This window comes from Populus euphratica, unplaced genomic scaffold (assembly GCF_000495115.2).
Source record: "Populus euphratica unplaced genomic scaffold, PopEup_1.0 scaffold288.1, whole genome shotgun sequence".
NCBI classification, from domain to species: Eukaryota; Viridiplantae; Streptophyta; class Magnoliopsida; order Malpighiales; family Salicaceae; genus Populus; species Populus euphratica.
Window position 1 is genome coordinate 145,644 of NW_011500136.1, and position 12,654 is coordinate 158,297.

At 32.8% G+C, this 12,654-nt stretch overlaps 1 protein-coding gene and 1 pseudogene across 2 annotated transcripts; one reads left to right on the plus strand and one right to left on the minus strand.

The window, feature by feature from the left end:
* Nucleotides 1–2,671: 2,671 nt before the first annotated feature.
* Nucleotides 2,672–12,654, minus strand: part of LOC105110518 (spermine synthase-like) — a 15,673-nt pseudogene continuing 5,690 nt past the window's right edge.
* Nucleotides 5,131–9,162, plus strand: LOC105110499 (serine carboxypeptidase-like 18). 2 transcript variants are annotated; one of them, XM_011005568.1, is made up of 14 exons: nucleotides 5,131–5,456; nucleotides 5,548–5,684; nucleotides 5,901–5,977; nucleotides 6,098–6,220; nucleotides 6,335–6,440; nucleotides 6,586–6,623; nucleotides 6,747–6,848; nucleotides 7,069–7,155; nucleotides 7,284–7,439; nucleotides 8,137–8,208; nucleotides 8,295–8,422; nucleotides 8,529–8,642; nucleotides 8,746–8,800; nucleotides 8,896–9,162. In XM_011005568.1, exons 1-14 carry the CDS (start codon nucleotides 5,314–5,316, stop codon nucleotides 8,977–8,979), a joined length of 1,422 nt encoding a protein of 473 aa, XP_011003870.1. In that variant the 5' UTR covers nucleotides 5,131–5,313; the 3' UTR covers nucleotides 8,980–9,162. The 2 variants fall into 2 exon arrangements, with proteins under 2 accessions (XP_011003870.1, XP_011003871.1); XM_011005569.1 differs by having other exon boundaries at nucleotides 6,338–6,440.

The following is a 12,654-nucleotide window of genomic DNA, read 5'->3' on the forward strand; positions in this document are numbered from 1 at the left end:
CCGACGCTCACGGTCCGGTGCTGGCAACCAGAATCGGCCAATTCATGGTAGGGTGACAACGCACACTGGTGGCTCCGTTCCATTTGTTGCACATGCAAAATGGATGGTAAGATTAATTTAAATGAAATATATCATTAAATTCAGTTGTTGTTAATATATCTATTTTCATTATAGGCTGCGTCTCTTAGACGTGAGCCGAGCCTGATGAAGTTGTTTGTGGAGACGCACATGCGGAGTCAAGACCGCCAAAAGGGGGTGCAATAGTTCGTTGATAACCGTGCTCAACATTTCGTGGTATATTTGTTTAACCATTTCATTTTATAAGTTATTATGTAAGTTATTATGTTTATTGAATTGAATATGATGATAACCTGTTTTTTTATTTTATTTTCAGGAGACCTATAATAATCGGTTGAGGGAGAGATATGGAGACGATATTTTGAACTATCCGGAATTCGATCCAGATTTATGGATAGAGGCTGGCTCCTCAGGTGGACCCAATAAAAATTGGGTTTACGGGCTCTCCAACGCTACGGCCGACAACTTGCGGTTGACCCGTAGTGTTTCAACCGTTGGGAGCTCCCAATCAATATCAAACTCCAAATCTAAGGAATTCGAGGCCTTGCAGCAACACACGGCTCAGATCACCGAGAAATACAACCACCTATCAGCGGAGTACGTGCACCTCAAAGCGTCTCAAGAGCAACAAAAAGAGGAGTATGTTAGACAAAAAACGGAGTATGAGCAACAAAAAGCGGAGTATGAACAACAAAAAGCGGCTTACGAACAGCTTCGCGAAATGGTTATGAACATGACAAATAGTGGAACATGTGCGCCTAATCCTTTTTCGCCGTATAACCACCAACCTCCTCCAGGATCTCCTCCTCCTCCTCCAGCTCCACCTTTATATTAATTTGTAATAAACATTATTTAACATTAAAACTTCATTTAATATTTTTTTTGAAACATATTCAGTTTGTAATGAATATTATTTAACTTTGTTTTTTTTTCTTTAATATAAATTTTATTTTCATAATTGATTTGTATTATAATTAATTTACATAGTTTTATATTATATATCCTAAATAATGTTTCAAAAACAAATTTAGAAAAAAAAACAATTACCAATGATTTCATACACTCACCGACCGCATTGCCGACGGAATTACTCCGTCAGCATTTAACAGTGGTTGCCACACTTACCGACGAATGTACAGACGGATATATTCGGTCGGTATTTCATACACCCATAACATGCAAAAAAAAAAAAAACTTGCATGTTTATGTTAAGAGTTTTTTTTAAAAAAAAAAACTCATAACATTGAGATTCTAAAAAGAAAAAGAGCTATAATTTGAGAGAGAAACTTTTATCTAAAGTTAATTAAGTTGTATTATCATTCATGAACTACTTAATCTCAATCTACATTTATTTAATTCAAGGAAATTTAGCTAAGAAAAATAGAAAGCTAACAATTAAGTTTCTTGATAGTTACAATTAAAATAACCTTCAAAAAAACCTTGCACACGTGACACATATTTATTGTCTAAGCTTATTAGAGCATGGATTATTCTATCATAACTATTTTTTTTGTAATAAATGATCATAATAGTACTCTGTTGGAATATTTAAGCATTCAAACATACACAAATTTATATAGTTCGGTAATTTGCCTACTCCACAGAGCTACTGGTTTGTATTAATCACTTAAAAAAATAATACAAACAAAGAGAGGGAGAAAACTCTTTTTAGTTCAACTCTACACTCAAACTCTCTCTACTGCTCTCACTCTCTCAGTTTTTCACTCTGTATTTCACACTTAACTTCAGTTATTTAACTTGTTTATTTATAAACAAGGCTGGGGAAACATGGGGTATAAATCATGATATAATTTATACTACTAATTAAGTCTTTATTATATGCCAAGTGAAAGATTATGTATTTCCACTTGAATATAATGGAGATGGAAGAATGTTTGTCTCCACTGACACCTATTCCATAATACACCCTTGTCATTAATGACAAAACCAAAAAATTTACACCAAAATCTCTTCATGACTAGCATCTTCAACTATGTAGATTGGAACGTTGATCTTGTCTAAGCATTAGAAGAAAACAGTCAAGAGGCAGGAGAAAAATAGGAGAGAAAATAGAACAAAGGCTATTAACAAACTTAAACAATGAACTTCATAACCTCTCTTCTCTAAACCTATGTTTTGTTAGATCGTCTAAGCATTAGAAGCCAAGGCTTCTAAACAGTGGATTGTCATTGAAATAGGTAAGTCTATAGTTCTTAAATGCAAAACAACAATATTTTATTTAACTTACTTACAACATTCCATTAATTTAATCAGACAAGACTATGTTGAAGTGTGTCATTGAGCAACAAATCAATGTTTTACATTTCAATAAAAGCAAAAGAAAAGAAAATGCAAGTTGGCAGCGAAGCAAAGCTGCAATAGTTGGTACATACCACTTGTAAAAAACAGGCACACTATATGGGTTGTTGATGTGATGATTTCCACTCGATGCAAATAATATAATATGACCATTTTGCTATGACTTTACGATGGCTGTTGTTGTAATGGCATCTTTCCCCTAAACCTAACACCATAAACATTCAGAGAACACAAAAAAAAGCTTACAAAGTTTGGAATGGCAAAAACACATAAGCTACAAGCTAAAAACCAAAACCTAAAAAAAAGATATCAGGATGTGTTTAACAAATACATTGCAAATCGTGAAATCTAATTCACGTTTTGCAAGTTTGTGTAGGGGTAACTAAAAGGAAGGAGAGAGAAGGCAGCTTACCTGGCTAGGAGGGACTGATGCTATCAACAATTGTTGGATTTATATATATATATATATATATATATATATATATATATAAAGTATTTAAATCCGTTTTTTTTTTAAATAAAACTTGTTTAAGTTGATGAGTTTTAGTTTGGTTTGGTTATTTTAAAATAAAAACTATTTTTTTTTGTTTGGCTTTATTTTTTTAGTTTAATTTAGTTTTATTTTGGTTGTGTTTTTTTAGTTTGAGGTTTATAGAAATAAAACAAACCCAATTAGTTTTTTTTAGTTATTTATTTTAATTTTCTTGATTTAATCAATTTTTCAGATTTTTTAGCACCACTGATTGCCGGCAGAGGAGATTGAAGTTGGTGGGGCTGTCAGGTTGTGTTGTCATTCATGGTGGCGTGATGTTGCTGCGAGGAGAGAAGGTCGCTGCCAAAAATGTAAATAGCTATGAATTGGTGCATCGTGGCAGGGCTGAGAGAAGAGGTCATAATGCTGGAGGAGGAGTTTTCTGATGGGAGGTGGGGCTTCTGTTTGTGGTGTTTTTGGTTTAGAGTTCAGCTCACAGTGAGGAGGAGAAGAGGAGCTGAACTTTGTTAAAAAGCTATCGTGTGAAGATGAGACGTTTGGTGTGGCTGAGACGAAGATGAAGCTACCGTCGATGGTGGAAGGAGGATTTACAATGGAGGTCACGGTGAGGTGCAACAGCTGGAATAAGGTTTGCTGCTGTTGCTGGTGGTCTTTGGTTTTTTGGCAAACCAAAATTGGTGCAAAGGGGGATTTTCTTCATTATTTTTCTCCTTTTTTTTCTTTTTTTTTTTTTTTTTTTTTTTGGGCGGGAGATGGGGGGGGTGTTTTTCTTTTTTTTTTTAATTTTTTTGGGCGGGAGATGAGGGAGGTGTTCTAGCTCCCATTTGAAGCCAAATCTCGGCCATTGAACCCTCTATGAGTAATCCTAGCCATCGTTAAAATGCCAACAAATTGTACCTCCATACCAAGTTGTCAAAGGGTGGTTGGCACATGACTTTGGCGTGGGAGTGTTTGGTATAATTTAAAAAGCTGGTTTGATTTGATGGGTTGATTAGAAATTTAGATAATCTGATTAAAATTGAGCTGAGTTGAAGACAAAAATTTGAAATAATTGGATAAAATTTGATTAAAAATTTAATTGTAATTCATTATTTTTTTTATTAAAATAATATTATTTTAATTTTAAAAAATAATTTAGATAATCTAATCAAAACTAGAATAGCAAGCCGACCACCAAACCAAATTTAAAAACTATAATATTTAATTTAAAAATATAATAATTATTTTAAAATACAATACTTTTAAAATACAAACCACACCTCTAACAACTAAAACCATGATTTTTATACCAGTATGGCAGCTATTCAAGGGATGACAAAGCAGCTATTATTGCGCTGGACACAAATGATAATGCCAGATGGTGAAGAAGGTGTGTTTTTTTGTCTCATTTAATAGAGAAAGCAGACATTAAAGGGCTCTTCAAAGTAGGGTCGTGGCCACCCTTTTCACAGAGAAAAGTGAATAAAAAAGGTGAACAATGGTGCCAGAACGGCACCATTTTGTTCGTTCTCCAAAATGGTCTTGTTGTTCTAATGTCGTTGAATTCGGTCAATTTGAATTGATTTTCTTGATTTAAATCCATGGTCACGTCAATTTTGACCTTGAACAATCCATGTATTTTACAAAATAATACTTATTATTGAATGTCTTCAATTTTATCTTTAATTATTTTTTAAATTTTTTAAATTTTAAATTTTATCTTGTTTTAGTTAATTTTAATATTTGAATATACGTTCCTCTTTCAATATAATCCTTAATTTTAAAATTCTTTGATTTTTTTTTAATTGACTCAAAACTTTATTTTTCTTGAAATTTTTTCCTTAATTACACAAACTCCTTTTAGGCTAAAGTCAACATCACTTTTTTTTTAAGGCTCTCCAAAGCTTCTTTTAACAATTTTTCACATATCATGCTAAATTGCAAAGCTAAAGAACAAGAGAGAATTTGAGAGGAAAGTATGTTTTATTAAGTATTTTTTTCTTCTATACAACTTTTCTTTCTTCTCCACTAATTTTTATGTTTTTTATTACAGATTTATTTATAGGTTTGAAATCCTAGAAAAATAAGAAATTAAAGTTAAAAAAAAAATCTAATCTAATTAAGAAAAGTAATTCTACCGATTTAACCGGTTGAGCGATTCTCAACCGGTAAACCACTTCTTTTATTCCTCAGAAAAATTAAAAATCTATTTTGTTTTAAATATAATAGTACTGCAGCATTGGAAAGGAAACATGCAAAAAAGTTGACTTTCAGATATACCAAGCAGCTGCAACTATATTTCCAAGCAAGATAGGTGGTTGGAGTCAAGAGTACGGTCCAGTTTTGAAGAGTTCGAACTTTGGTTCGCTCTATCAGTGGTCAGTCAAAGCCACAAATCATTCACAGAGACTCTTACTCTGCTTGTATACTGTGTTCCGGCGATCATGCCATTCATTTACAGGAAATCCATAGTAATTTGTTTTAGCTTGCAGCTCTTGTTTTTCCTATTTGTTCATGGACTGCCAGGCTCAATCGTCGAGACTCTGCCAGGATTCGAAGGTGTTCTGCCATTCAAACTTGAAACTGGGTGAGCTATTATTCGAAGTGATATAGCAGCATTGAGACTCCATTCTAGTTACCTATTGTGGTTGGTTGATGGTTGAGGTTTCTTTGTTCAGATATGTAAGTGTGGATGAATCCGAACTGTTCTATTTATTCGTTGAATCGCAAGAGAAGCCTCTGGAAGATCCTCTTTTAGTCTATTTGGTTGGGGGCCCTGGCTGCTCGGCATTGACCGGATTTTTTTTCCAAGTTGGTAAAGTCTTTCCTCTCTTTCCATCACATGAAAGAACAGGAATGTCTCCAAATGATAGCTTGTTGATGCTTTATCCTTTTCATTGTCTTCTCAAACAAAAGAACTACTTTAGTCATGTCTTGGTTAATGACCCTGCTATGGAACATAAGACATAGGTTATACCAAATCATTGTGTTCTTAGTTCTTCTTAATCTAATTTGTTATGTTTCTGCATAGGTCCACTAATTTTTAATACAACTGATTATCTTGGGGGCTTGCCAGAGCTGTTGTATAACCCTTATTCATGGACAAAGGTGCAAGATTCTCTGCCTTAGTTCAACTGAAAGACCATTCAATTTGATGAATTGATGCCAAGAGTTTTTCATGTTGTGATTGAATGGTGGCAATTAATGTTTTTTTTTTTTTTTTTGCAGACAGCTAGCATAATATTTGTAGATTATCCTGTCAGCACCGGTTACTCCTACGCAACAAGATCAGAAGGTTCCCATATGACAGACACAGCATCAGCAAAACTAGCGCACCAATTTTTGAGAAAGGTGAGTGAAACAGTGGGTATAATGGTTTTTTTTTTTTCATTAATGTACCTGCAGAAGTTCTTCAAGCCAAACAAAACAAAGACAATGGCAATGAGTGTTTTTCAAATCCTAAAGCAGTGGTTGATTGATCATCCTGAATTCACCAAAATTCCATTCTTCGTCGCGAGTGATACGTACGCTGGTATAATCACGCCAATTGTCGCGAAGGAAATATTCGATGGTAATTTCTTTTCTAATACTCTGTCCGATATTTCTGTTCCTGCAAGAAGGCAGTGACCTATTTGAAAGAAATTAGTGAACTATAATTGATCGATCCCCTGAACAATGTTGAGCTAATGAAAGAGCTACAATTCATGAGCTTGCAGGTAATGAAGCTGGACTACAGCCACATATAAATCTTAAAGTAATATATAGCTTTCTGAATTCTTTATTCATGGATCTTTTGCTTTCCTTTTTCTTAATTATGGTAAGGTCATAGTAGCTATAGTTTATAACGTTGAGTATATGTTCTTGGAAATAATCGCAGGGATTCGTGTGTGGATCACCGCATACTGATACTGCCTTAGAGCATAACTCCAGAGTACCCTTTGCTTATCGTCTGGCACTAATATCACGGAGTCTTTATGAGGTGATTCCATTTTTCTCTTACTACCAAAACAAACTTTGCAATATCGGAAGTGAAAGAAAGCTTTGTTGTTCAATTAACAAGTGCTTTCAAATTTGGATGTTGTGTTCGACTTTATCATTTCTGAATTCTGCTCTCTAATAATGGTTGTCTTTTGTTCTTGGCCATTAAGGGCATGCATGTTCTATGTAAGAATTTCTTACATTTTTGCTTGCTTTTGCAGTCAGCCAAAAACAGTTGCAAGGGGAAGTACGTTGATGTAGATACCTCTAATGCACCATGTTTAGAGGATCTAGAAAAAATCAACCAGGTTTTTGAAATTTCAAATTATGCATGCAAACAAATGCATATGCCAAATACTGGCATGATTCCTTCTGTGAATTTCTTGTTGATTTCAGATTTCTTCAGTTAACACATTTAAGATTCTTGGATTTGCAGTGCATTACACAAATTAACAAAGAAAACATTTTATATCCCAAATGTGCCCGATTATCCCCAAATTCGAACAATGAGGAACAAAGTAGAAGATTTCTCAAGGCAAATTCTCAGCGTTTCCCTGTTCTATCTTCTAAAATTCAAGACTATTGGTGCCAGGTCTCGTCCTTTCCGTGCTTCCTTTTGCTTTGTTTAAGGATTTCATATCCGTTACCAAGTTATTAACCAGTGGCGGAGCCACATAGAGATAAAAGGAGATAAAAGAAGGCAATTGTCCTCTTTTCTTTCTTTTTTTTTAAGTGAATGATTGATTTGTTACTGCTGCCCGCCCCCCCAAAGTTTACGGTAATTTAAGGGGTTGACATGAATATGTTTAAAATAAATATTTAAATTTATTCATTTAATTAACTAATTAATTTTTATTATAAAAAAATAAATTAATATTTATACAAAACCACTATTTTTAAGTAATTTATTAAAATTTAATATTTTTATATTATTTGTTTATAATTAAAATAGTAGAAGGTATCTTTATTGAGCATTGTTTGACACTAATTATTGTTTTTTAATTAAATATTTAAAAATAATTAAATATAATTTAATATAATTTAATCAACATATATATATATATAAAGTTTTATGAAACGGTTTTAAAATATAAAAACTAAAAAAGAACAATTATAATATAATTTTTAATTTAAAAATATTTAAAAATTAATTTTATTTTATATAAATTACTATGTTTTGAATTAATTTCTAATATATATCTACATAATATAGTATTTATTAATAATTTATCATCTCGTTTAAAAATCTCTAGCTATTAACCAGCTTTGTTTTCTTTAATACTCTGCAGAATTTTGAGTACGTACTTCTTGATGCATGGGCCAATGATGAAAGAGTTAGAGATGCTCTTCATGTTAGAAGGGTATTCATCATTTACATTTTAGGGCAACAACATAATAAGATTCCTCAAAACCCGAAGCTTATAGAAATATCCTCTGCTTTATGCAGGGAACAGTCACAACATGGTACAGATGCAATTCTTTCTTGCAGGATGTCTTATACACATATAATGTTTTCACTGCTGTTGATTACTATCAAAACCTGACAAGAAAAGGCTTACAAATTCTGATTTACAGGTTACATCTCAATTCGTACTTGTGATATTATTTCCGTCAGAATCTTCTTAACCCCAAGTTTAGAATGTTCTTGCTATTCCATTCATATATTTTTCTCATTCTGCAGTGGTGATCATGACATGGTTGTTCCATATATATCTACTGAAAAATGGATAAATTCTCTTAATATAACGGTAGACAGAGATTGGCGACCATGGTTCGTCGAAGGCCAAGTTGCAGGGTACTTCAATTCCTCTTTGGTTTATATCTTTTGTTTCAAAATGAAAATTGGTGTTAGAACAAGTTCATTCTGGCCATAATTTAGCACAAAATATATCATGTAGGTATACAGTCAAGTACACAGATTATGGACTTCGTTTGACATTCGCTACTCTAAAGGTAACAGAACCTTCTGCTATCTGCATTATTCTTGTGCCATAACTGGGAAGGAGCAAAGTGGAAGCTAATGACATGATTGATTTTTGCACATATAGGGGGCTGGTCACTCTCCTACTCAGTACACGCCTAGATGGTGTTATAACATGTTTGAAAGGTGGATCCATTACTATCCATTGTAAGTGGCAAGTAAGCAAGGTGGTTGACAGTAATTCTGAATTGACGAATAACTGTATGTCTTTAGAGTTTCTGTTTAAACTTTGTAATTGAATAAACTTTTGCTCTATAAGGCAATTGAATAAAAACATTGTTCCAATTAAGGGTTTCCAAAGTAGTATAAGAAGAAATGCTTTGAATGATGGCTATGACTCGCAATTGTTCTGAAAAATTCAAGGCATTTCGAATTGTTTGTTAACATAGATAAAGTTGAGAAACATATGAAAAAGTTCCAATATTGAAACTTATACATAGAATAGTTGCGAATCAAATCTCATTTCAAGTGTTCTTCTTCATGTATAATTCTTTTAAAGAATTTTGTCAATGTCAGGGGTGCAAAACTGCCCCAGCTTGGTGAACACCATCCGGGGGCAACCTGAAAAGGCCTAATAAGTAGAGTAGGCTGTTTGAATGTTGATTAAGTGCACAAATAAACCCTTGTTTCTGAGAACCATTTGAAGTTTTGATTTGATTTAGCATACGGTGAATCCAAGGGCAAAGGAAGGAGCAAGTGGTGAGATGTAGCAGTGGCTTTGAGACTCCTGTAACCAGTTGAAGGTTTTATCATAGTTTTAAAACTCGGCCCGGCCCGGCGGGTTAACCCGGGACCCGGCCGACCCGGGGCTGGAACCGGGCCGGGTTGATGAAAAAATAAGGTAAGCTATGACCCGGTGTGATCCGGACGACCCGGCGGGTTGACCCGGAAACCGGACGACCCGGCAAAACCCGGTTGTAACCCGTTGACTTTTATTTATTTTTTACTAAAACGACGTCGTTTTAATTTTTTAAAAAAAATAAAAATTGACCCGGCCGACCCGGTCAAAAACCGGAACCCGGGTCTTGGACCGGGCCGACCACCGGGCCGGGTTTAAAAACTATGGGTTTTATACTTTCTTGAATGTTTCTTAACAGTAAGTTTCTTTCTTTGAAACCGCTGACATCCTGGGGTGGTGGCGCAGTTGGCTAGCGCGTAGGTCTCATAGCTTCCGAGTTATCCTGAGGTCGAGAGTTCGAGCCTCTCTCACCCCATTTTTTAATTTTTAATTAATCCACTTCATGATGGGACTTAAAAACTTCACTAATTATCAATATTTCAATTTCATATGATTTTTGGGGACTCGGTTTCTATGAATGTTCACTTTCCACAGGAAGACACGTTACTTTGCCTTAAACCACAGTCATTAAAATTATTCTGGTTCCAGTTTGATTTATAGTAATGGATTGAGTGTATTAAATTGCGTCATTTTAATAGTTCTTTAAAAAAAAAAATTAAAGCAACTTTATTTTAAAAAATAAAATTTATTTTTAACTAGTTTAGTTAATCAACTTTTATCTAATTTAATTTAAAATCTAGTCTATATAAAACATAAGGTTAATAAGTCACTAAGTTGACATACTGAGACAATATATATATATATATATATATATATATATATATATATATATAAGACCAAAAGAAATAAAATAAAGTAGACCATGTTTTAACTGTGAATTCCAGAATAGCTGCAATGTAATCTCAATTTTACTTTTCACACACAAAAATTGAATTGATCATTAGGGTAAAATAATCTTTTTCATAGAATATATTTATTATTATTATATTAATCAAGGATAAATAAATTTTATAATATTTTTTTATGTATAATAAATAATTTAAATATCTTTGAAAGTTCTTGTTTTTTTAAGCTGACGTCTAGATTTTTCAGTTGTTTTGTTTTTTTATAGTAAAATAACTTTATTATCCTTAAAAGTAAAAATAAAATAAAATAAAATGGGTATTAAAGGATATTTCAATCATGGTATTTTCATTATAATCAATTTAAACAAGAGATAAATCAGCCCATTAAATATATATATATATAGCATGCATCAGCGAGTAAATGTTACCTATGTTATTTAAATGGATATATATATATATATATATATATATAGCATGCATGAGCGAGTAAATGTTACCTATGTTATTTAAATGGGGCATGCGATGTTGTACAATAAATAAAAATATTCAATCATTATGTCTTCCAAAGTGCTCAATGATAGCAAAGCTGATGGGGTTACCCAACTGATGAGAGTCTCTATGGTATAATTTTTTTCTCCTCCTTTTATTTTCTTTTTCATCTTCTTGGAATTTTGTTGATTCAACTAAAGGTAAAATTGTTTTTCTATTTATTTTTATTTAAATTATAGTTATTATTATTTTGATTAATTTTTATTTGTGTTGAATTGTTTTTTTATTGATTTTTATATCAAATACAATCTTTATTCTTTTGATTGCTATTTCTTTCCTGTTTTATATCATTTTCTTAATTGAATTTATTTTTTTAATTTTATCCCTCATCATTTTATTTTATGTTAAATTTTATTGTTATTTTTTTTTATTTTTTTTGGCTTTGGATTCTTTTTTGAATTAATTTTTTTTTTATTTCATACTTTATCTTTGGATTAATTGATGATTAGTCTTCATGTAATTATTCTAGTTTCATGATTTAGATCATGATATTAAATATAAGCATAGATTGAAAATTGGTTATTTTTTTATATATTTTTTATTTTTCAATTTCATTCTTTAACGTTGAATTTATTAAAGATGAAGTTTTTTTATTTTTATTCTTTCAACGAGGATAATCCAATTTTATGATTTAAGTTATGAATTTTTCATATTAACTTTAATTGACTTGGCCTTTTACATAATTATATTTTATTTTATTTTGGTATCATATTTGATATTTTTTTAATATTTTTAAATTGATTTTTTATTTTATTTTTTAATATTTAATTCTTGAAAATTGATTTTTTTATTTAAATTTGTTTATATGCTTTAAAACACATTAAAGCAGCTCCTAATTAAAGTCTTAATCCATTCAAAACTAGGATTAAAACAAATTGTATATCTATTTCTTTCTCTATATCGTGTTAGGTTGGTTGCCATTAATGTGCAACAACCATTGACTATTGCACCAACCATGTGTACTCATCCAAGATGTCAAAGGTTGGCAGCCACCATTGTTGAAGAAGAGCTGGAGTTGGCAGCCACCTTTGTTGAAGAAAAGCCTCCATGAATGTCTATAAATAGAGGCATATGCAAGAGAGCAAAATGAGTGAAGAGAATTATGAAAATGTGAAGAGAGTAGAGAGGAAGAGAGAGCTGCAATGGCAGCAGCCTTGCTGCCATTGCAGCAGCTGCAAGTGCAGCAAAGAGAGTTGAGAGTTGAGTATGAGAGGGTGTAATCCTCCTCCTCCATATATTTGTTTTGTATTCTTTCTCTATCTCTAAATATATTAACTTCTCCCGTGGATGTAGACGGTTTTGCCGAACCACGTTAAATATTGTGTCAGTGTGCTTGGCTCTCCTATGAGCAAGTATCAGAACATCACCGGTCGAAATTCCCAACAATTGGTATCAGAGCCTTCGGTTTAAAGTGGTGTTTGATTTTGCTCAAAAATGAAAGTTGTCAAAATTGTGTTTTGACCATACCACTGTGTAGAGGAGGAAGAGACGAAGCCACTGGTGAAAACCGCGTCGAAATCGGACGTCGAAAACCGGCGCACGCACCGGCGGGGTGACTGTCCACGTCATCAGCCACGTCAGCAGTTCTGCACAGTCATCAGACACATCACCTGACATATCAGCACTCTGACCA